The following is a 25,564-nucleotide window of genomic DNA, read 5'->3' on the forward strand; positions in this document are numbered from 1 at the left end:
AATTTATTCAATCTCCCAAGAGCAAACCTGACAATCTGAGCAATTCGTGGAATCAAACTGATTTACAAGGTCCACCGCTTAGTATGTTCTATTCGGACATGAACAAGAAGCCTACGAAAAAAAGATGAGACTATTCTTTCAGCTAGCTGAAAGTTTTTTTCTGTTCTTTAGCAATCCGTTTTCGAAATGTGCTAAATTCCATCATATTTCAATTTTCAGAGGAAAATAAGACATTTTTATTAAGGCATGCATTTTAGGTAGAAATTCTAGTATCGAACCGTGTACGAACTAGGAATAGCCCTGAAAGAATGAGTTCAGTGAGTGAGTGCGCATGCACAGTATGTTTGCATGTCGAAGTGCACTGTTTGAGTGCACGAGTGTCTCTTCCACCCTGCAATTTAATCTGAATGCATGCGTGCGGCCTTCACCCAGCAATTCATGCTTTTGTGTATGTCTGTGTATGTAACACAAAATGACGCAATTTATTTACAATGCAGAAAAGCTTGATCCTAAGCCAAAGGCTGCGTCAGACCCTTCTGCACACTATGACATACACAGAAACAGACTGACAAATACACCATGGGCAGGCGACAACATAAAGTATTTATACGTCACAGGGTTTGAATAACTTAAAGCAAAGCTACAGTATACGGGTATGTAAAACACACATCATTATTTTTTTGTTTGATGTTTACTTTGACAGTAATTTTTAAATGGCAGTATTGATAAACTGCTAAACATAGTTGCTATCTGTCAAACAGCCGAAACAGCTAAAACCATGATTGAGATGGTTTTTGGTATCTTACTCGGTGGAAATGATAATAATAATAATACATTTAATTTCTAAGGGCCTTTAAAAACTCTCAAGGACACACTTTACAGTCACGGGATTAGAACTTTTTTTTGTGCGGGTGAGCAGCGGCAGCCATTTGCGCCAGCGTTGCATTTATGACAAACAAATATCTCATCTCATCTCATTTTCCGTACCGCTTATTCCTCATTAGGGTCACGGGGGTTGCTGGAGCCTATCTTAGCTGTCTTCGGGCACGAGGCGGGGGACACCCTGAATTGGTTGCCAGCCAATCGCAGGGCACACAAAGACATACAACAGTCACTCTCACACTCACACCTAGGGACAATTTGGAGTGGTCAATCTGCCTGCCATGCATGTTTTTGGAGTGTGGGAGGAAACTGGAAAACCCACGCGGGTCCGGGGAGAACATGCAAACTCCACACAGGGAGGCCGGACCGGGACGTGAACCGGCAACCTTTGCACTGTGAAGCCGGTGTGCTAACCACTCGACTACCGGGCCGCCCACAAACAAATGCATATATATATATATATATATATATATATATATATATATATATATATATATATATATATATATATATATATATATATGATATTTATTTATATGATAATTTATTTATCTTGATTTTAATTTGGCTCAAAGCTCAAAAATGACCTGTGTCAAAACATATCAGGAGAGCACTCACTAACTGTGGGTACCCTCAGTGGTCATTTAACAAATGTCAGAAAGAAAGAATAGGGAATGAAACCAAAAATTCTGAAGATACAAAAAGGAGAGGAGTAGCATTACCTTACATTTCAGGAGTTTCTGAAAAACTACAAAGAGTCCTTTGGCAACAGAAAATTCCAACTTATTTCAAACCGATAAACACTAAGGCAAAAATTAGTGCATCCAAAAGATAGGCTGCCAAATGAAAAACAAAGGAATGTAGTTTATTCAATACATTGTAAAAATGAAAATTGTAAAGAGCAGTACATTCGGGAGACTAAACAAATTCTCAAAAAAAGACTTTACCAACATCGCAAGGATAATACGAGTGGGCCTCAATCGGCAGTACATAAGCACCTAAAAGCTAGCAACCACTCATTTGACGACAATGAGGTTAAAATCTTAGCGAAAGAACATAGATGGTTTGAAAGGGGAGTAAAAGAAGCGATGTTCATAAAACAGCTAAATCCTTCTTTAAACCGATATGGTGGGGTGAGGTTCAATTTGAATCGGCAGGGGGTAGTCCTCTGCTCACCCCATCATATATATATATATATATATATATATATATATATATATATATATATATATATATATATATATATATATAGGGCCTAAACTACCAGTAAGACTTTAGTTTGCTGATGAAGTTTCTTGGATAAGCGAAATGTCCGACACCTTCAAAGAAGTACAGATAACGGCCGAAGAAACCTTTTCACCCTTGTCAAATCCAGACTTGAAGTTGGCACATCAGAGTGGAAGTGTAGAGAAGAGTCCATACAGAGAGGTCAAGGGGTGCATGTAAAAATATTAATTTACTCCATTAAACTGCACACACAATCAAAACAACTAAAAGGTCCAACCGAGGAAAAACGACTTACAGTGATATGGCACAAAGCCGAGCTGCAGCCACCAAGCCAGAAGATCACAGAAGGAAAGGTGAGCTCACAAGAAAGACAGACTGAAGCAAAGACACCCCCCGCTTCCCGTTTCTTCTTTTACAACAACAATAACAACAACAATAAAAAATAAGCTCCTGGATCGGCACGCCGTGCTATCGTTCCCAGCGAGAGTAAGTCCACAACGTTTTGGCGGTGGCAGCAACAGGCAAAACGCAGACGCCTCAGCGATGACTGAGCCCAAAGACGCTTGACGAGAGCTAGCAAGGGACGGACGAGCAACGGTGGGACGGAGAGAGAGGGAGTGATGAAGAACACACAGAAGAGGAAGACGAAAACAGCCAGGAAGGAAGGGAGGCGAGAGGGAGAGAGAGAGAGTGAGTGAGAGAGAGAGAGAGAGAGAGAGAGAGAGAGAGAGAGAGAGAGAGAGAGAGAGAGAGAGAGAGAGAGAGAGAGAGAGAGAGAGAGAGTGGAGGGCTCGTGACTCACAGGAAAAGCATTGCCCCGCTACGCCTGCATGGCGTGCGCGTGTAACATTGACACTCAGGAGTGTCACACAATGGAGGGGCGCCGACCACAAAGCCGGGATTTTAGCAGCAGTTCCCAGCTCTCCTATTTTAGTGCCTCCATGCTGATCTACAGTATTTGCGTGTGACCCAAATTGCTGTTTACATTTACGACTTGCATGCGAACAACTACACAAGGTCCAGATTATTGCAGTGGGCAGGTCTGTTTGAATGGCAGTGGGCAGGTCTGTTTGATCTGTGATGGGGTTAGGCGTCCCAGCCACCACATCTCCCTGTCTAAGTGAGCATGCCACATAGACAGTAGGTTATTGTAGGGCTTCTCTACCTACGGATGTAAAGCCTGGACCCAGCAGATTGCGTGGAGGAAACCAGTTCAACAGGCATGAAGGTGGGCCCAGCAAAGCGTTGTGGAGCGCAAGTAGGGCACAGTGAGACACGGAGAACACTGTGGTCATCCACTGCATCCCGACCCATCCCCAGTCGTCTTGCCACTGAATTCTGATGGGCTGGGACGAGAGAGTGAAGCAGACGACATTGTGCAACTCTCCTTCACTTTAATCAAACTCACGCGCAAGTCATCTTCACCACCCCCCACTCCAGTGAAGATGGTCATCTCTTTCCAAAGAGGACGAACACCACATCACTTAGTTAGCTAATAGAAATCCGAAAGCCTTAGCAATTACTTTTGTTAGCATTGTTGAGCAACCCCGACCGACACCTTTCCCGAAAAGCCACACCGATTCTAAAAAAAGAACAAGAACAGCGAGAGACAAGACACAAAAACACCCCAAAAATGAGTGACATCAAGCTCGCCTTGAAACTGTCTGTACCGGCAGGTTGGATTAGCGAGTAATTCCGTTGGAACAAAAGCTTGAGGCACAGAGGCCCTTATCACTCAGAGCAGGTACACAGGCAAACACAAGAAGATGTTTAAATACAGTTGCTCCCCGCTGCTCAGCACAACTGAACTTTTCAAACCACATCCAAGTCGCTGACGAGCCTCGTGCCGAGGCGATTTCAGATAAAATCTTCCAGTGTGGGAATTTATGTCTGCTTTTCGGTCCTGACAATGAGGTACTCAAGTACTCTTTGATGTGCGAATCCAGTCCTCCAAATTCCAAAATACACCAAACTAACTCATTCGCTGCCATTCCCAAATGCATTTGGGAATTGAAAAGTGTGACGTTGAGCGCCATTCCCAAATTTGTTCGGGTTTTGGTTTTTCTTGTGGGGGTGCTGATAAAGCGCTGGTCGGCCCACTGGCAATGTTTTTCCCTTCCACAAGGGGGCAGCATTTGCCTTTGGTACATGTTAGCGTGTTGTTCAAGCTTCAGCTGTTGTGGAATTGTATTGTATTTTGGGTATGCGCCCCCATTTCAAGCTCATATAACTCCAGACCCATATAATTTAGGAATTAACTCTTTTTTTCTCATTAAAGAAGAGAGTCTAATGTTTCTAACACTGTATTGAATGTTTATGTAGTCCTAAACTCAATATTCTGTGGGCCTTGGAATTTGAGTGACAATGACGAAAACCCTGGCACTGGAGTGGACACATTTTTGCACACCGTCTGACAGATAATGATTTCATGGAAAGCTACACACTAAAAATGCAGGAATGCATTGGAAACTGCAGAGGCACTTGGCAGAGCGCAGACCTTCATAGTCAAAGGAAATAGAAGTACCAGGAGAAAACCCAAGCAGGCACAAGGAACTGATCCAAAGGCCAGAACTGATCCAAAAGCCAGAACTGATCCAAAGGTCATGGATTTGATCCCAACTCCGGCCTTCCTATGTGGAATTTGCATGTTCTCCCCGTGCCACGCGGGTTTTCTCCGGGTACCCTTCTGAGCATAAAGCAAATCAGAAAATAGATGGATGGATATCTTCAAGTAATTTGTTCCTGACCTCCCTTACTGTCACATTACCATCAAGATTAGTCGACACCACACCTCAAATCGATGCCCCCATAACCTCCAGAGCCCACGATGCCACAAACAAGGGACCATATTTCCTACTATCATAGCCTGGGAGATGCTTCACGTCAATTGATCTAATAAATCCACAACTCATTCCAATGCAACACCCTCAGTAAACCGAACCAACAAAGGTCATCACACATTTTTATCTGTCATAACATTGATTCAGAATTTTGGGATTTTTTCTGGTGAGCAGGAACAGGATCGCTAGAGTTGTTTTTTTTTTGTCACCTGGCTCAGTTTTTCACATCAAAAGCCAACATGTCATCTGCAATAACATTTGTTTCAACTTTATCAGTATCTGGGTGTGTTTTCATAGTGATTCCACACAATCTTTCATGTGCGACATTTTGCAATGCACTCCATCATTGAATCGAATTTGAGGCGCTAAAAGATTAAAGATTGTGCATTGAACGTGACATCAATGAAAAAACAATGAATGCCTCCTGGGATTGTACGAGGGGTTGGGGGAGGACCACGGGGAAACTACAATATTTTCCAACGATTAGTGCGTTTATCGCGTGTTAAATCGTGAGCTTTTGTTTTCCTCCCTACGCTCTAATAATTTCACGATAACTCTTATCTGGCATCTGAGTGCGATACAAGTGCAAATTAGCACACGCAAGATACATTTTGAAGTGGACGACGAGGCACAGAAACAGGAACAGGAACAACAATAGTGGAAGGTTATTAAGGGGTGGAGATTAAGATGTGGATCAATATTTTAATAACCCCGCATTTTTCAAATGGCAGCGTAAACAGCTACAACAAAGCCGTAACGTCAATGCTAAACATGCTTCAAGGCTTAATTTGGCAAGAGTGGTCAATAGTATGCACGTCAATTATGATTCAGAAACTTTTTTGGGGGGGAGTGAAGGCACATCAAACAAAATATCGCGGCACACAAGAAACAATTCTATTGAACTATGTTATTAGTGCAAGTGCTTACACAATACTATTTTATTTCAATAGGCAAAGTGGGCTTGAGAGACAGAACTTGATAGACTACGAGCAAGTGAGGGGGAATAAAACTAATCAGTCGAGGTGCCTCCGTGTGAATGAAGTCATTTAAAGTCACTCGTCAATTGCCTTGGTCATTGTGAAATCGGTGACGGTTTATTGCCGCTACTATTAATGACAAGGCCACAGCCAGGTTTCCTTGGCAACAGGAGGTCAGATAGTCAATAATACAGCAAGTTGAGAAACAAAAAAATAATAAATACAAGAAAATAATTAATAAATTATGTCATTCATTGCCGTTCCCAAATTTATTCGGGGAGTGAAAAGCATTCCTGAATTTGTTCGGGTTTTGGTTTCTTCTTGCAGGCGGGGGGTGCCGATAAAGCGCGGGTCAGACCTCTGGGAATATTTATCCCTCCCACGAGGGGGCATAATTTGCCTTTTGTACATCCGCCCCCATTTCAGGCTCAGGTAACTCCAGTCCTATATAACTTAACTCATTCACTTCCATTCACGAATTTATTCGGGAATTGAAAATATGACGTAGAGTGCTATTCCTGAATTAGTTCGGGTTTTGTTTTTTCTTGCTTGGGTGCCGATAAAGCGCTGGTCAGAACTCTGACAATGTTTTTTTTGCCCTTCCACAAGGGGGCAGCATTTCTCTTTTTTCCATCTTAGCACTTTGTTCCAGCTTCAGCTGTTGATAAAGCGCTTCATAAGCAAATATGTATGTATTGCATTGTATTTTGGGCAGCTGTCCTCATTTCAAGCTCACATAACTCCAGACCCAAATAATTTAGGAATTAACTCTTTTTGACGAGGAAGAGAGTCTAAGGTTTCTTACGCTGCATTCAATGTTTATGTCGTCCTAAAACTCAATATTCTGTGGGTCCAGGAATTTGAGTGACAATGACAAAAACCCTGGCACTGAAGTGGACACATTTTTTCCACATTGTGAGCCAGTGAATGAGTTAATATCAAAGTCTGAAGAACCCCCATGGCGAGTTTGCCGTTGTTTTTTTTTTTTTTCATTCTCAAACGTGGATTTCATTCTTTCAGTGAATTAATGACTTGTGATTTTTGGCCCTCAGAGGCCACCAAGCGATACAAATTCCAAGAGTGAATTAAACTGATTAAATTTCACTTAAAACCACCGGTGGCATGTTGCTGTCTCGAACAAAAATGCATTTTCATGGTGAGAAAACGTTCGTCGAGTAAAATAGAAAAGAAAAATGACGTCAGTTTGGGATTAATCCGTTAAAAAAATGCTTTTCATAACCTCAGTAGGTCAAAGCAGCATGTGAAAAACAATCAGATTATCATGGTGCAAAAGCTCTCGTGGGATAATCCGAGGATCCGGGGCCCAAAGGGGATCCTGTCACATCCTCGTCGACGCCAGGAGCGTGCCCCTCCCCTCCTGTCTCTTCCTCCGCTGCTTCTTGGAGCGGGCATGACGCCAGGAGGATTTCCCCAAGCCGCTGCAGGTGGGGAGCGGGGGCGATCGAGCCAACCCCGGGGGTCGCCGCACCAAGGACCCCCGCCCAAGACCTCCAGCACCCGCAAGTCCCCGGCCAGAAGGCAACCGCGGCTATCTCTTGGGAGAGTCCCACCATACAGGGTTGGGGCCCCTACTGCTATGCCAATTGCCTACGGTCGGCTACCTCCCGCGGTGGCCCGCCCGAAGAGATTTGTCTCGAGGGCGTGCCATATTGTTACCATGAACTGCGGGAGGCGTTCAGCAAGGACAACGCGCAATCCCTGCCACCCCACCGACCGTATGACTGCGCCATTGAACTGCAGTCAGGGGCTCCGCTACCGGACTCCAGACTCTACCATATCTCACACCCGGAACAAGAAGCCCTGAGCACATACAGAGACTCTTCCCTTGCGGCGGGACTTATTTGACCCTCGCGTTCCCCGCTCGGCGCAGGGTTCTTCTTTATTGAAAAGAAAGACAGATCACTGCGTCCGTGTGTCGATTATCGGGTTCTGAACGACATCACCATTCGCAACAAATACCATCTCCCTCTCATGGATTCAGCCTTCGCGCCTCTTCAATCGGCGACCATTTTTACGAAATTAGATCTACGAAGTGCTTATCACTTGGTTCGCATCAGAGAGGGGGACGAGTGGAAAACGCCCTTGGGGCATTTTGAATATTTGGTGATGTCGTTCGGACTCACCAACGCTCCCGCCGTATTACAAAACCTCATTAACGATGTGCTCAGGGACTTTATCAACGTTTTTGTGTTTGTTTACTTAGATGACATCCTCATCCTCATCATCATTCCAAATCTCCAGAAGAACACCGGCAGCACGTCCGACGGGTCCTGGCGCGGCTCCTGCAAAACCGACTCTACGTGAAGGCAGAGAAGTGCGAGTTCCATGTCCGCTCTCTGTCTTTTCTGGGGTTCGTCGTGGAGCAGGGGCAGCTCCGGGCCGATCCCGCCAAAACCAAAGCGGTGGTAGAGTGGCCAACCCCGAAGACGCGCAAACAGCTTCAACAATTTTTGGGGTTTGCCAATTTCTACTGCCGCTTTATCCGCGGTTATAGTCAGAAGGCACTCCCCCTCATTAACCTCACTTCCACCAAAGTCCCATTCAGGTGGACACCCGACGCAGAGGGGGCGTTTAACCGCCTCCGGCAAGCCTTTTCCAACACCCCAGTCTTACGTCACCCTGACCCGGATCGCGTTCGCGGTCGAGGTTGACGCATCTGAGTCCGGAGTGGGGGCGGTCCTATCTCGTATATAAAGCTATATCTATCTATATATATATATATAGCCAAGTGGTTAGCACACCGGCTTCACGGTGCAGAGGTCGCTGGTTCGCGTGCCGGTCCAGCCTCCCGGTGTGGAGGGAGGCCGGACCCGCATGGGTTTTCTCCGGGTCCTCCGGTTTCCTCCCACACTCAAAAAACATGCATGGCAGGCAGATTGACCACTCCAAAAATTGTCCCTAGGTGTGAGTGTGAGAGTGACTGTTGTATGTCTTTGTGTGCCCTGCGATTGGCTGGCAACCAATTCAGGGTGTCCCCCGCCTCGTGCCCGAAGACAGCTGAGATGGGCTCCAGCAACCCCCGCGACCCTAATGAGGAATAAGCGGTATGGAAAATGAGATGAGATGAGATTATTATTATTGTTATTATTATTATTATTGTAGGAGCTAATCGATTCATATGGCCGGATGATTGTCTCAATTGCCACCGTACCTGGACTTTTCCTTCGATGCGCGAGTGTATCCGGTCCGAGGTATTTTCCCTGCGTCCCGTAAATTTAGTTCATCTTCCGGGATTGTGTCATTTTGCACCCTCGTGTGCCATTTGCTTTTTGGCGTAGTAAGCGGGTCAGATCACCCCCTGCCTTCTTAATCGCTGTGTTGTCTTTTATTTGTGAATAAACATCCTGCTTGGTTAGTACGTGTCTGTTTTGGGATCCCAAACATTCCACTAAGTTCCGACAAGTCAGCTGCCGTCACTCTCGCTCGGAACGTGACAGCTTCGGATGACTCGGCTACAGGATGTTCTTTTCTCTTAAAATATCTATCCAGACACTTGCTCTCACTCCCACAGCAACATCACTAGATTTCACAGCCTCCTTATTCTTTAATATCGTACTGATCGTAGATTTCGCCATGCTGTATTCCCTTGCCAGATCAGACACTCGCACACCTCCTTCATATTTTGTGATTATTTCTTTCTTAAATGCAATAGTTGTACGCACTACTTTTCTTTTGTCACTTTAAGCAGCACTTACCTTCTTTGGAGGCATGATTAGGGCCTAAAACTCTTCGTACACCTATATTAAATGCTAGAGCAAAACGCAGCACGTCCGCTCGCGACAACAGTTGGACACGGAGAGAGCGATACACCCGTGCGCCGCTCAGCTCCCCACCCGTGCGCCGCTCAGCTCCCCACCCTCGCTCAGCTCCCCACCCTCGCGTACGCTGTTTTTTTTTTTTTGTTTTTTTTACAGAAAATTACACGCAATCCGTAAATACTCACTCAAATCTGTTTTGGGTATACCACCAAGGAAATTACTTGATAGATTCCTCCTCAGACGGGAAATTACTTGCGAGGTGCGTACGATCTACTCAACACTGAACGGCAGATGCGCGAATTCAATATCTATCTCTGTCTCCTTTGGAGAAAACCGGACAAGATGTGAGATGGCGAGACGTTCCCACCCGCTTGCCTGTGCAGGCATTCTTCAGCTTGTCTGTGCTTGCCCTCCAGTGCAGGGAGAAAAAGAAAAATAATGATAGTGGTACTCGGGAGAGAAATATGGGTGGATAGTTAAATAGCGGGACAGTTAGTTAGATAGATAGCTAGATAGAGAGCTAGATAGCTAGACAGAGAGCTAGTTAGCTAGATAGGGAGGTCGATAGCTAGCTTGATACCTAGATAGCTTGCTAGCTCGATAGCTAGATAGATAGATAGCTAAATAGATAGCTATCTAGCTTGATAGCTTGCTTTCTTGATAGCTAGATAGATAGCTCGCTAGCTAGATATCTATATAGATAGTTTGATAGCTAGCTAGCTGGATAGCTAGATAGATAGATAGCTCAATAACTAGACAGACAGACGGGCGGGCGGACAGACAGACAGACGGGCGGACAGACAGACAGACAGGCAGGCAGACAGACAGGCAGACAGACAGACAGACAAACAGACAGACCGGGTTGAGTGAACGAAGTCATTTAAAGTCAGTTATTATGGGCGGCCCGGTAGTCGAGTGGTTAGCACACCGGCTTCACAGTGCAGAGGTCGCCGGTTCGCGTCCTAACTGTCCGTTGAAGTCGGATTTTGTCCATTTTTGTGGCGGCCCCGAACCAAACGGTGATGGAAGAACACAGGATGGATTCGATGACAGCCGTGTAGAAAGATAAGTCAACAAATAAATAAATAAATAAATAAACTGCACCTCCAAAAAGCACACTCAAACTGTATTGGGACTGATTGGTTTACTTAATTCCACCAACACCAGGTGTTGACATAACTGCTTCGCATGTTTGTTCACCAGACATACGATTTCAATTCAAACACATTGAATAGACCAAGGGGCGGCCCGGTAGCCGAGTGGTTAGCACACCGGTTTCACAGTGCAGAGGTTGCCGGATCGCGTCCCGGTCCGGCCTCCCTGTGTGGAGTTTGCACGTTCTCCCCGGATCCGCGTGGGTTTTCTCCGGGTCCTCCGGTTTCCTCCCACACTCCAAAAACATGCATGGCAGGCAGATTGACCACTCCAAATTGTCCCTAGGTGTGAGTGTGAGAGTGACTGTTGTATGTCTTTGTGTGCCCCGCGATTGGCTGGCAACCAATTCAGGGTGTCCCCCGCCTCGTGCCCGAAGACAGCTGAGATGGGCTCCAGCAACCCCCGCGACCCTAATGAGGAATAAGCGGTACGGAAAATGAGATGAGATGAGATTATTATTATTGTTATTATTATTATTATTATTGTAGGAGCTAATCAATTTATATTACCATAACAACGCTACATTTAGCCTAAAATTAGCATGCACCCAATATGGTCAGTCGCACCGATGTTCTGAAATTTTACCAATAATGTGGTCATTGATTAACCTAACCCATAAATATCAAAGACAATCAGGCCCGCTCCACATGTGTTTAAATAAGCAGAGCCCCAAGAAAAAACATGTTTTTTTTATTTGTGGTAAACATTAAAGACAAGCTAATTAAACTAAGTAACGCAATGAAATCAGTACCTCGCAAACCCGCTCATTTACTCACAACTCCTTTGCTGCCTCCTCTTTTCGTAATTGGCAGCATTGACTTGACATCCGGCCAATTGCAAGATTACGCAGCATATTTGAGACGCTTACGCGAGCAGGCTAGTTTGAGACGATTATGGATGTTCGTTGAAGAGACTAAACAGAAAAGCTAACTCCCTGTCGTGGGGGGGGGGGGACAGGCCTGAATAACGGATAGAGACGCCTGATACCTCTCCAAACACACTTTTCGCCCCATAAACTTTTATGTGAAAAGCCAGTACAGAGGAGGTGATAAAAATCGAGGCACAGTTTGTTCTTCGTCTGCATACATGACTTGGCAGCGAGGGCCAAAGACAATAGAGACGCCGTCCAATCCCTCACTATTTATTTGAGCGTCAAATTGGCTTTGATCAAGTACCACGGTTGTTTCCAAGTCGACTCGAACCCTTTGATACGCAAGCGGTTTCTTCTCTCAGAATCAGATAGACATCAGAGACGGTTTACTCTTTGAGGAACACAACGCATTTTCTGGCGTGGGGGATGGGGGTGGGGGGTACATTTGACAGATACACAACACAGAGGATGTACAAGTTTCAAAGAGCCGAACGCTTATGTTTATAAAAACCCCCAAAGACAATTTTGAGCGAGTAAGGAGCGATACACATTATTTTGGGTAAGCGTACAAAACATGGTACAGTGAGACCTCAGCTTACGAACTTAATTGGTTCCCTGTGTATCACAAAAAAAATCCCATAGGAAACCATTAAAATGGGAATAATCTGTTCCCGGGTTTCCATAAAATATACTTTTCAATTAACTAAGCCTTAAAACTACTCACAACATACCTTATTCTATGTATAATACATGTGCTATAATATTGTAATGAAAGAAATACACTACACTGCATAATAAAGTCACTTTTTTTACATTTGTGATGGTCATTGATGGCTCTTAATTGACACCTGTTGCTTTCTGACTTGTAAGGTCTTACGAAACTGAGGCATCAAATTATCATTCATCATGAACTCCTGAATGGCCTGCTTCTGCTGTCCTCTTGAAGGCAAATCAAATTCTCTGTGTTGATGACCTCATTATGGTCAGTAAAAAGCTCCTCGATGTCATCTGCATTCACTTCGAGTCCCGTCGGTGCTGGCAGAGATTTTATGACAACAAAAGGCGCGAGTCCGATGATTCCACGGACGCGGAATAAGACGCGACAAAAGAAGGCGGGCGGGGCGAATAAAATGGCACACCCGCGATTGGAAACCGGAAAGCAACAAACTTACGAGATCGCGTCTAACAATCACCTCGTGCAAAGCAAACTGTTGGACTTGCCAGCACAAGACACAGCGAGGCACTTTCGTCGTAATCATGTCACTGGTGAGGTGACAGAGACTCGTTGAAATGAAATGAAATTGAAGTGTCGCAAGCGGCGGCCCCGCCAAAGCTGTCAACTCGCACGTTACAATTTCGGTGTCATTAGTCACATGAAAGTGTGACTAATGACACGTTGTTCCGGTGTGTGTGAAAACACCAGCTCTGATTGGCTCACCATGACACATGACTCCACCCTTTAGCCAATTACAATCACTTCTATCACATCTTGCCAGGGGGTGCGTTCACACAGAAACGTTGGCAAGTGTTTGTCCCTGCTCATTCAGATAGTCGGCTGTCATTCACATGACAGCCGCGTTGTGCAGATGTGACGCCACAAACGCACCCCTCGTTCGTGTTTCTCAATGATCTCCTTCTCCTCGGCTGAACACGAACCTGTGGTGTTTTTTTCGGTCCCTTATAGTAAAATTATCTGCAAAAAGCTCATCGGAGGCGATCGACGTATGAATTCAGAGAGAGGGGGTGAGGAAAGCTGGATCAGCTTGAGCGCTGTTCGGTCGTGTGCTTCCGCCAAAGATCCGAGGATCACTCCGCCAGCCGTGGTGGGTGTGTATCGTGAAAAGTAGTGCGTATTTCAAGGTTTAATTTTCATAAATTTGCCGTTCGTCAGACAAAAAATTCGCAAGATAAGGTGTTCGTAAGCTGAGGTCTCACTGTAGTTTAAAAAAATGTAATTTTTGTGAAACTTCAGAGAAACAAACGGACATTTCCATAAAATTATTTTGACAAACTTCCCGTATTTTCTGCAGTGTAAGGCAGAGAAATTTAAATGAATGTCATATTTCAAAACTGTTTTCACATATGTAGTGCACCCTACTACATAGCACAGAGAAGCAACAATAGTGGCTGTGTTAGCGCTATGCTGCCACTAGGCGGTTCCACATGAAAGGGAATACAATACAGCTTCATTTACAGTGAGACGTCAATTTACAAGCACCTTATCTTACAAACTTTTCGTCTTACAAACGTCAAATTTATGAAAATTAAACCTTATAATAAGCACTATTTTCATAATACACACCCACCACGGCTGGCGGAGTGATCTTCGGCGGAAGCACACGACCGAACAGCACCAGAGGTTAAGTTACCAACAGTCCTTATGGAAGGTGACTCTCCTTCCATAAGCCATCAACGACCATTAAAAAGGTAAATAAAACTTTATTTTACAGCGCAGTTTATTTCTTTAATTACAATCCTCATGTAATGTGCCTCTCTTTCCAAACAGCAATTCCCTTTGACCTTCGACCTCCAACGCCATTCCATCAAGCCATAAATGACCATTACAAATGTAAATAAAGTGACTTTATGATACAATGCAGTGTATTTCTTTAATTACAATACAATAGCACATTTATTATACATAGAATAAGGTATGTTGTGTGTAGTTTTAAGGCTTATTTAGTTGAAAAGTAAATTTTATGGAAACCCGGGAACGGATTATTCCCATTTTAATGGTTCCCTATGGGAATTTTTTTTGGAGATACACACTTTTCGCCTTACACACTCTGTCTGGGAACCAATTAAGTTCGTAAGTTGAGGTCTCACTGTATTTATCTTAATATTGTGAGAGGTACCCTACCCAAAAATTTCATTTGCACATTCACCAAACCCTTTACAGTGATACCTCGGTTTACAAACCCCTTGGCTTACGATCTTTTCGGTTTACGAACGTTACATTTATAAAATTTTACCTTGGCATACGAACTATTTTTCAGGATACACAAGGAGCTGCCACAATGAGTGATGTGTCGTTCGCATACAAGGCCATTCTCCGAACAAGAAAATTGTGACATTTTTGTCCTCTGTTCCCCGCCCCCAGTCTTCGGTTAAAGTCACGTGATTGGTCAAGAACGCACCAGTGAGGGGGTGAGGGTTACAGATAGAGAGAGAGTGTGGCCGTTCTCCCAAAAACAAAATGCCGTCTTCGGTTAAAGCCACGAGATCGGTCAAGAATGCAGCAGTGAGGTGGGGGGGGGCTAAAATATCCCATCAATCAGGCTCCACAAATAACCCGCACAAGCCATCTGTACACTTGATGCAAAAAGCTATCAACCTAGCTAAACAGAACACAACTGCTGAGGAACAAGGTAAAATGATCGCAGAGAAAGCACCTACAAGGGATCATTCCTCAAGATGGTGAAAGAAGAAGGCTATGTTCCTCATAAAGTGATTAATGCTGATGAAACCGACCACTCCATTCCATGAAGCCATCAATGATCATCACAAAGGTTTATTTATTATACATAACATAATGTATATTTTGTGTAGTTTTAAGGCTTGGAAAATTAGAAAGTAGAAAATTGTGTTCTATGAGAATCAGAACACAACACCTTTATTCATCCCACAATGTGGACCTGGGAACTGGTTATTCTCATTTTAATGGTTTCCTATGGGAAATGTTTTTTGGGATACACACTTTTCGCCTTACACACTCTGTCTAAGAACCAATTAAGTTCGTAAGCCAAGGTATCGCTGTATTTCCGAAAATAATAATCAATTTATTAAATAACTTCATGGAAATCTTGGCAATATAGATTCTAAAGTCTTCTTTCAATAATATCATGATCGGTGTTATATTTAGATGCCAATTATTGATCAAAGATAAGAGTCAGATTGCTTTGACTTCCCTCTCCCACTAGATGTCTGTCAAGTTGCTATAACTGAAATATCAAATACATCGGTGCTTGAATTTAGTTTCCTTTTTTTATCTTTGTTTGTACATTGTATTTGCTGCTTCTGTCCCTGTTGCCGGGAGCCCAAATATCAATATTAATAAGCTATAGAAAAACATTTATGTCACAATGAAGAAATTCCCAACTTACAGTAGCAAAGTTATGAAAGAAAGAAAGTATAAGGGTAGCCAATCTTGAGGCGCCATTTTGAAAGAAGCAAAACAAAAATGGCTTATTTTATCTTGCTTGAAGAGAAAAGAAGCCATTTTTATGACCAATATTCGTTTGCTGTTTGCAATCTTCTTTTTTTGGGACATTATTTCTGATATTTTTGTTGATTCCTTACATGATCTAATTTGGACTTTTTCTTTTACAAATTAAAACAACTTTTTAAATTCATATTGCTCTCTAACAGTCCTGCCTATCTGCTTCAGAAAATTCAGGTCCTCAGACATATGATAAGTACGAACGGCACCAGTGCAAAAATCAAGCAAACAAACAACAAAAAAGAGGCATCCATCCAGGTTATTTAGACTAAAATATCTAATTCAAACACATCTGAATTTGTTTTTTGAATGCTACCAGAACCTCTCAAACATCCTCAAATATTTGTACAGCACTGCATGACTAGTACCAACAGTGATTTTGCTAGCAAAATAAGAGGCATTTGGTTTTGTACACTGAGGTCAGTGAACAGGGGCCATGGCAGAAAACCAATAATTTATTCGTAAATGAAAAAGGGGAACTTGTGATTTTTTTTTCAAAGAGCCTATATACATGTTATGTGCTTTTGCATCTTATACTGTAGGTACACAAGAGACGCATCGGGGCCTCCAAGCGTCTAGCTTGGCCTTTGTCGTTGGCAGTTAAAAAAAAAGAAAGAAAAAGAAAACAGTGAATGGGTGTGGCCAGTCTACTGGGCACAATTATTTTTTTCTACCCTGGCATCATGTCATCTCCCGAACAAGCAACCATATCAACAGCCGCTTTTAACTGCTTTGGAAGGGAAGCATTTAAAGCGTTCGCCTCTCTATTATGGTTATTACTGGGGTTCCCCAAATCTGTGAACCAGCACTGGATCAGTGTTTTGTTTGACGTTATCTTTTGTTGCTTTGAAATTGAAAATGAGAGAAGAGTATGCACAAAACAAAGCTAGATGGAGTACAGTGATTCGCTGTGGCGACCCCTCAAGGGAAAAGCCGAAAGGAAAAGAAGAAGTCCAAAAAAAATTGTGAACATTTAAGAGTTTGGGTTTGACAACTTATTTAACACACCCCAATCACCGTCCATCCATCCGACAACAAGTGGCGCTTGAAACTGCCCATTTCTGTCATTTTGGAAGCAGTCTGTCACTGTTCTATGGCCACATATGAAAGGGAGGATCCGGGAAGCAATTCCCTGTCCTTATGTAACTAACTGCAAGGTGCTGCCGGCAGATCCCCCTTAACCGCCTCGACACTCCCGGCCTGTATCTCACACACACACACACACGCACACACACACACACACACATACGTAGTAATGGTACGATAATATGCTCGCTCATGCCTGAAGTGCTTGATAGCTTTCTTCTTCAAAAAGCAAGTCCACAGGAGCCCGCAAAAGTAAACATCTCAGATCAAACCAACTCCTGGCTGCGTTTGAAGAGTGGGAGACAATTACAGAGATCAATGGTGCTGCCCAGGGCTGGTTAACAACCCCAACAGCCGGCGATTGATGCCAAAGTATGTACGAGAAAGAGAGAACAACTCGTCTTTGCCTGGCGAGGTGCTGGAAATGCACTTTGGATGACCGCATTCATGCGCAGGTTGAAGCCCCGAGCGCACTAAATGGGAATGAAAAACAACTTTGTGCTAGCTACAGCGAAATGTCTCCAGTCGGACTTTTTGGGACTTTATACTTTGGGTGGTTTGTGTTACAAAATGACGGCAAGATGGTTTGGTCAATAAAATTTGCCAGAAGTAATCACCCGGTCACGCTCTGTAATGCAAAGTCATTTTGTCAAGTGATAGAAGCCAGATGAAGTGGCTCGGGCATCTGATTAGAAATGCCTCCTGCACACCTCCTTAGTAAAGTTCCACCGAAAAGAGCCTCCCGGGACGACCCAGGAGACGCTAGCGAGGCTATGTGACCCAGTTGGCTTGGGAATGCCTCAGAAGAAGTGGCTGGGGTAAGATGAATGGACGGATGGATACCGGCAGTCTTCAAAAGTAGATTCGGTCAAATCAATCACCAGTTTGACTCCGGATGAAGTGCCTTCAAAGACCATCCATCATTCCAGATGACACAATTATCGACTTGAAACTAACAACCAAATAGCAGCAAAAGCACTAATTTAAAGGACAACCAACACCTCCGGACAAGTTGTGTCCATAATTTGTAAAATCACTTCAAATGACTACTACTGAGCGTATTTTACAAAGATTCCACATATAGTTATATTTTATGTTTTAAGACTCGTGCTGAATATTCAGGAAGTCTTGTTTTCGAGTTGACGATCCCCTACGTGACGTCACATTTGGAACGCCCCTGACTGTGAAAGCGACACACAATGCATTTTTGGGTACTTTGTTTGGTCTGAAAACTTTGTGTTGATCCGTGTTGATGGCGAAATTAGAAGGAAAACACATAAATAATGCGGTGAATTGTTATGTGTTGTACCAAGACTACTATTTGATATTCGCTGAAACAAATTCCCAGCAGACAAATCAGACCATTTCCAACGGAGCTTAGGCACCATCTTTTGCATTTTCTGGGACACTACATGCTGTCATTGACGGCTCGAATTGATATGGGAGGACTCCTTTAATCGATTGCAAACATTTATACTTTCCTCTTCAGAACTATTTGAATCATATTCATAAATGGATGAGTAACAAGAAAGCATCTTCTCCGAATCTGAACTCCGTGAGCCACTGTTTTGTTTCTTGAGCAAGGCATAATGACTTGGCGTGACGTCACAAACTGGGTCGGGACTTTCTGAAAATAACCAGTTTCGAGTGGTTTGTGGCAGATTTTGGACACTTTAAGTCATTTTTATTGGTGTTTTGCATTTAACTAAAAATATCAGACTGCGTGTTTTGGGTATTTTAGATGCTATAAAAGGTTTTTCTGATGTCAGTTAGGAAACAAAAAAATGGTGTCGGTTGTCCTTTAATTTGTCAAGAACACAAAAAGTTCATTAAAAACGCAGAAAATCAACCATTTTGGGGTTCATTGTATTAACGACATAATACAGATGTAATAACCGGCAAACTGGACCAAAGATCTACGTTGAGTCTCAAAAACTGTACCGATACTCAATCAGGGGAGAAATCCAATTTTCACAGTGTTTTTTTAAAACCCTCAAATGCTTCCTCGGATTGCGCAGCTGGTCCACCGAAAGCCGAGATCAGAAAGTGGCTCTCATGTCAGAGCACCTTGACAACGTAAACAAGTTGCAAAGCAGCACACGTCTTGCCATCAGCTTTTTTTTTTTTTTTTTTTTTGCACGACGGCTGTATTTAGCAATCTTATGGTTGCCAAGGTTGCGACGCCCACGCGAGAAAAAGAGACTCGGGAGGCCGACTGCGCTTTTCGACACGGCTGGCGGCTGGACACACCAGCGCTGTTGGTGTGCAGTAATGAGACTTAGAGCCTTATTATTTTTGCTCTGCGAATGCGAAAAGACAAGCAAAATAAATAAATAATTAAACATACATCAACAAAATAAAATGTGATTATCAAACGGCTCATTGAACGGGAGAGTCGTGCTGAGATCACAACGTGCTGCATGTTCATCTCAAAGGAGATGTTTGGTGACTTGGCCCAAATGGATTGACTTCTAAATATAGATGAACTTTTCAATAGTATTTCGGCCGTACCTTTACTCTGAAGAGTTTGCATGTTCTCCACGGTTCCACATCAAGATTCCAAAAACATGCACGATAGGTCATTGAAGAGATCACTCAAAATCGTCCATCGATAGTGAGCGCAATTTCGTTTATGCGTGTCCTGAGATGGCCTGCCATCCAGCCAATGGTTGTATGCCACTTCCTGCCCAAAAGTTAACCGGGATTGGCTCCAGGAAGACCACAACCTTTGTTAAAATAATCAGATCAGATAATGTATGGATGGAGTCGGTGAGATACAGGATTTGGAACGATGACTCAATGGGACAGGGGAATTGTGTGATATTACTCACAAATGGCCCAACAGTTGGCTGATTTTTCAGTATGTCGGTGATCTTGTATAATTTCATTTAAAACTGGCAATGGCCCAAAAATGGCCGTGGGAAAGCTCCCAGGTGAAATCCGCTGCTGCCCAAAAAGAAAACAAAATATCACCTCACACTTGCTAGAAGACATTTTGATGATCCTCGGGGGTTTTGCAGAAACATTTTGTGGACTGTCAAAAAAAATGGAACTTTATGGACGATGTTAGGGTCTGGCCTAAAAATGGCACGCATTTGGTAAAAACGACACGATGCCACCAGTGAACCAAGGCGTTGTCAGCATGATGGTCTGGGGCTGCTTTGCTCCTTCAGGACCGGAACAACTTACTCTGATTGACAGGACAATGAATTCTGCTGTCGACCAGAAATTCGGAGGGAGAACTAAAATTCAAGCGCTCTTGGATCACATAGCGGGACAATGATCCAAAATATATTTGCAAGGGAGAAATAAAAATCCAAACCAAATTAAGGCTTTGAAGTGGCCGAGTTGGAGTCAATATTTGAATCCAACTAAGATAATGTTCATGTTAGAACACCCTTGTTTATGTGCCTTAATAAATTGAATGGCGATTTGAAAACCACATTTTGTATTTCCTTGTGTTGTCTCTGTCTGATATTAAAATTGCTTTGATGAACTGTAACTCGTGTGCGTGTGTGTGTGTGTGTGTGTGTGTGTGTGTGTGTGTGTGTGTGTGTGTGTGTAATAAATATTCCAAGAAGACAGTCATCAGAAGGGGGTAAATATTTTTTCACGGCACTGTATAAAAGAACACAATTGACTAAAGTGATTATCGAGTTTGAGAATCACGAATTGACAAGTCGACGGCAAGCTAACGTGGTGAACACGACAATGAAGTGGTTGATCTTGGCTTTTTGCGTTGTCGCGCTGGTTACAGCTGGTGAGTGTCATTTTCCTTTCAATCAGTCTTGGTTTCGCAAGAAATACATTCACAAACTACGGCAAACTGCAATTTAATGGGAATGAAACTGCAATTTTATACAAGATGTCATATTTTTGCCAGAAATGACCTGTACTCGTACAAATGGTGTGTGGGGGTGGGGGAGGAAGCCGAGAGGAGAAAACTAACTTCAATTTCTAAACCACCCTCAACTCTACCCATCAGGTGAAGCTTTGCAATGCAAGGCCTGTATTCATATGTTTAAGGGACCATGTCTTCCCTTCAACTCAATATGTAAACCGGGCCAAGTCTGCCATGATATCGTACCAGGTGAGTAGCTGTACATTGTTTCATCATCTGTTGCGGACCACCAAGAAACCAAAAGCCATATGTGGGTTTTAATTCTTGCGTGTAATTTTCACACTGAGGGCTGACTAATTTTGTTGTCTCTCTTTCTTGCAGCCAAACATGGGCAGTATTGCGCGTGGCCGTGAATGTAACATCGGACAAAGCCCCGACTTGAAGTGATCCAGAATGGAACACTGACAACATCCTTTCATAAAAAGCATCAACCTATCTTCTCTGTAGTTTAGTTGGAAAGCATAAAAAAATTTAAAAAATGTTTATGGATTTTTTTCTTGCATTCTGTGTGATTAACAAATTAATTTTCATACACATACAAGTATATCATGCATAACATGATCTGAGGATGTAAGCTTTTGTGCACTCTTCACAATCCTTCGAAAATGTCCCGAAGCAAACATTAGCAGAGTGAACCACCGCCTGTCGTGTGCACACTTTTTTGGGTGATTCACATTTACGTAAAACTATCGGAACGCCTCATGGCAGGATGGGCGGTTGACGAGGGCTCTTCGTAGACACATCGCTATTTATCGACACAAATGGACAAATTACGTCGAGGTCCTTCTTAGCCAATGGGATGACGAGAAGATTGCTGGGTAATATTATAGTCAATGGCAAAGCACTATTGCGTTCGATGTTGCGTCAAGTAAACTATGTTGCTTTCAGTAAACTCTGAGCTGTGAGTATCAGACCATGCTGTATTTTTCACTTTCGTATCTTGAAATTTCTTTCGGGAACAAGAGGCAAGATTTCCCTAGTGCTCTGGCCTCATTTCACATCAGTAATCATGACTTTACCACAAGAAAGGAACTGGCCCAAAAATGGCCTCCATAGGAGAGCTCCCAGGTGAAAACCGCTGCTGTCCAAAAAGAGCTTCAGCCAAAAGACATTTTGACGTTTCTCAAGAGTTAAAAAAAAAAACTGGATTGCCAAAAAAACTGGCCGAACAAATACACATATTTGATGAAAATAACACGATGCCAACAGTGAAGTATGGTGGTCGTGTGATGGTCTGGGGCTGCTTTGCTCCTTCAGGACCAGGACATCTTAATGTGATTGATGGAACAATAATTTTTGCTGTCAACCAGAAAATTCTGGACAACATCCGACAATCAGTTGGTGCCTTCTAAATCAAGCACTCTTGATTTCAGTTATCAGTGCCACCCAAGTACAAGAGTGATGTTAGACGGAGTAGAGATAAAGAAGGTGGAGGATTTTAAGTACTTGGGATTAATAGTCCAGAGCAAGATGAAAGGGAAAGATGTCAAAAACTGTGATGAGACCAGCCTTAATGTTTGGACTGGAGACATTGCCATTGTAGAAAAGACAGGAAGCAGAGCTGGAGGTAGCAATGATGAAGATGCTGGGGTTTTCTTTGGGAGCGACCAGGTTAGATGGGATCAGGAATGAGGAACAACTTAGAGCCATTGGAGAGAAACTCAGTGAGGCCAGACTGAGATGGTTTGGATATGTCCAGAGTGACTATATCGGGAGAAGGATGCTGAGCCTTAAACTGCCAGGCAGGAGACCGAGAGGAAGACTGAAGAGGAGGTTTATGGATGTGGTCAAAGAGGACATGAAGGTAGCTGGTGTGAGAGAAGAAGATGCACAAAACAGGGTTAGATGAAGGACACTGATTCACTGTGGCGACCCCCTCAGTCTAGATTACATTCTAGACACAGTCTGATTGTTTCAAAATCCGTTGAATTATTCCATACTTGTCCTCGTTGTGGTAGAAGAGTCTTTTGTTAGGGTGAAGGAGAAGGTTTTGAAAACACTGGTGAGGTTCGAGATACAGTAAAGTCTCGTTATATCGATATTCAAGGGAGTCCGAAAAAATATCGATATAACCGGGACTATCGATATATCCGACCCTGTTTGCATGTAATTTTCTCCGTGCGTGCATAGAAATAGTATCGATATAACCGGGACTATCGATATATCCGATATCGATATAACGAGACTTTACTGTACTTGGAAAAGCATGACAATTTCTCAAACACTCTCAACTCTACCTCTCCCCCACAGGTGCAGTTGTGGAATGCACTGTCTGTTTATCGTATTGGCCATTTTGTTGGCAACAAACAGTCGAGTGTGAACCGGGCGAAGTCTGCAAAGACTCACCAAGTGAGCAGCTGTACAGTGTTTCATTGTCTTTTGCCAAATTATGTGAAAAGATGTATTAACTCAATCACTAATCACTAATTTCTTCAGGTTTTGTTTTTTCTTCTTTTGGTGCCGATAAAGCGCTGGCCATGGCCTCTGGCAATGTTATTCCCTTCCACAAGGGGGCAGCATTTCGCTTTTTCCATGTTAGCACTTTGTTCCGGCTTCAGTTCTTATTAAAGTGCTAGATCAGACGTCTGCTACCCGCGGCTCCGGAGCCGCATGTGGCTCTTTCACCCCCCTGCTGCGGCTCCCTGCGGCTTTAGAAAATAAATAATGAGTATTTAATTTAATGTTATTATTATATTATTTTATTTATATTATTATATTATTTTAGTTCGTTCATTTTTAAAATGTAATTCTAAATTTGAAGATTATGGTGATTATAAATAATACAAAATAAAACGTATTCAATTTTTTTGTCGCTCATGATTTCCGTCACAACCATCGACATTGGACGTATATCCGGTCACAACCGCCAAATTGCGCACGATTTCTTGAATTTTTCAGCCCCCAGGTAGGCCAACTATGGATAAATCTAAGAAAAGAAAAGTGTCTGAAGAAAACGGAACGTTTAATGATAAGTGGGCAGATTAGTTCGCCTTCATTGCTGACGAGACGGGTTTCGCGGTATGCTTAATATGTAACGACAAGTAAGCAAACAACAAAAAGTCAAATGTCGCAAGACATTTCCAGAACAAACACACAGCCTTTGCTCAAAAATATCCGGATGGAGATGAGAGAAAAAGAGCCGTTTCGGAAGTGATGCGAAAGGCTGATCAGAGCAAAAATCAACAGTAAGAACACTACAACCCAATTTATTAACTGTCTTTCAAATGTGAAAAATAGTCCTTATCATTTAATAATAAATTCACAATTCACAGCAGAAAAGTTATTAAATGAAGAGGAAAGGAAAAAGAAGAACTAGAAGGATAAAATTAATCGGATTTTGGTGCTGGCTATGCACACCCCGCACAAGAAATCCTGTTGGGCCGATGGCTAAGGTATCTTCAGAACACATGGAAAGCCAAGAAAAGCATTTTTGGATCTGATGATGAGTTCCACAGGGCTCAATTCTGGGGCCTTTGCTATTCTCACTGTATGTGCTCCCAAAGTGTTCCATTTTAAGAAAACATGGCATTTCCTTACACCGCTATGCAGATGAATGTCAGATCTATGTCAAATATATGTCTCACTGAGCAAAAAAAGAGGCCACGTATATCCTTCCTGGATGAAATCAAAACCTGGATGGTACAAAATTTCTTGAATTTGAATGAAGTGAAGACTGAAGCGATGGTATTTGGTCCCAGTGACCTTGTATATCCCAACCCCCTGTGACCTGATCTAACGTCAACAGTCTTAACCTGGACAGTGAATTCAAAGTTGACTGACAAATTGCTGCCGATGTTAAATCAGAATCAGAATCATCTTTATTGGCAAGTATGTAAAACACACAAGGAATTTGTTTCCAGTCGAACACGCTGCACTAGTATCATCAGGATAATTTCTCCACTGCGAGACTAATAAAGGCAAATCCAATCCAATAAATTGCAAAGAGGCACTACACAGTTCCATTTGGGTTACTGTTTAAAGAGTTAATGGCTTGGGGGAAGAAGCTGTTTAAATGTTTGCTGGATTTGGTGCGCATGGATCGGTAGCACCTGCCTGAGGGGAGTAGCTGGGAAAGGTGGTGGGCCGAGTGCGGAGGGTCCATTCAAATTTTCCGCGCAAATTGTTTGGATTCTTGCAGTGTGCATGTCCTCCAGAGTGGGTAGGGCGGTGCCAATTATTTTTTCCGCCGTCCTGTCAGCCTTTTTTCATATTCGGCAGCCTGCCAGGGCAAAACCTCTCCTTTCTCATGACCACCTTCAGGCAATAATTCATGCCTTCGTCACATCCCATCTTGATTACTGTAATGCATTTGACTTTGAAGTCGACAAGTCTTCCATGAAGCGTCTCCAGCTGGTCCAGAATACTGCTGCTCGCCTCTTGACTCGTAATTGTAAGAAGGACAGCATAGCTCCTACACTTGCATCCTGTTACGAACTCCCTCCATATTTTAGAGTTTACTTTCCCAGTCTCTGTAAAGATGTGCATGCACTTAAGTCCCATAAAACGAGGTCCTATTGCTTACACCCACAGGCTTTGAAGCAGCTAAGTGTCAAACAAAAAATGGAAAAACAGATCTTACATTTACGTTCAAAGAGCATGCATATGGGGATGAAATATAAAACATGTT

At 43.1% G+C, this 25,564-nt stretch overlaps 1 protein-coding gene and 1 long non-coding RNA gene across 10 annotated transcripts in view; one reads left to right on the top strand and one right to left on the bottom strand.

Annotated features, from left to right (window-relative positions):
* inpp4b (inositol polyphosphate-4-phosphatase type II B) overlaps positions 1-25,564 on the bottom strand; it is a 159,778-nt gene that overhangs the window by 87,682 nt on the left and 46,532 nt on the right. The window contains exon 1 of one of the 9 annotated variants that reach the window (XM_089006962.1): positions 9,643-9,751. The exons of 6 other annotated variants lie outside the window; for them this stretch is intronic. In XM_089006962.1, the coding sequence (XP_088863088.1) occupies positions 9,643-9,657 (15 nt within the window). In that variant the 5' untranslated portion in view covers positions 9,658-9,751. Of the gene's footprint in view, positions 1-2,404; positions 2,779-9,642; positions 9,752-9,890; positions 10,060-25,564 lie in introns of those variants that run through there. 2 more of the 9 variants (XM_089006961.1, XM_089006963.1) reach the window with 2 other exon arrangements.
* Positions 20,640-21,850, top strand: LOC148892484 (uncharacterized). The gene is made up of 3 exons (XR_016116311.1): positions 20,640-20,796; positions 21,022-21,126; positions 21,259-21,850. It is a non-coding gene; the product is annotated as an uncharacterized LOC148892484 (long non-coding RNA).

The sequence above is a fragment of the Hippocampus bargibanti genome, linkage group LG10, assembly GCF_051943395.1.
Source record: "Hippocampus bargibanti isolate YZ-2025 linkage group LG10, ASM5194339v1, whole genome shotgun sequence".
Taxonomy (NCBI): domain Eukaryota; kingdom Metazoa; phylum Chordata; class Actinopteri; order Syngnathiformes; family Syngnathidae; genus Hippocampus; species Hippocampus bargibanti.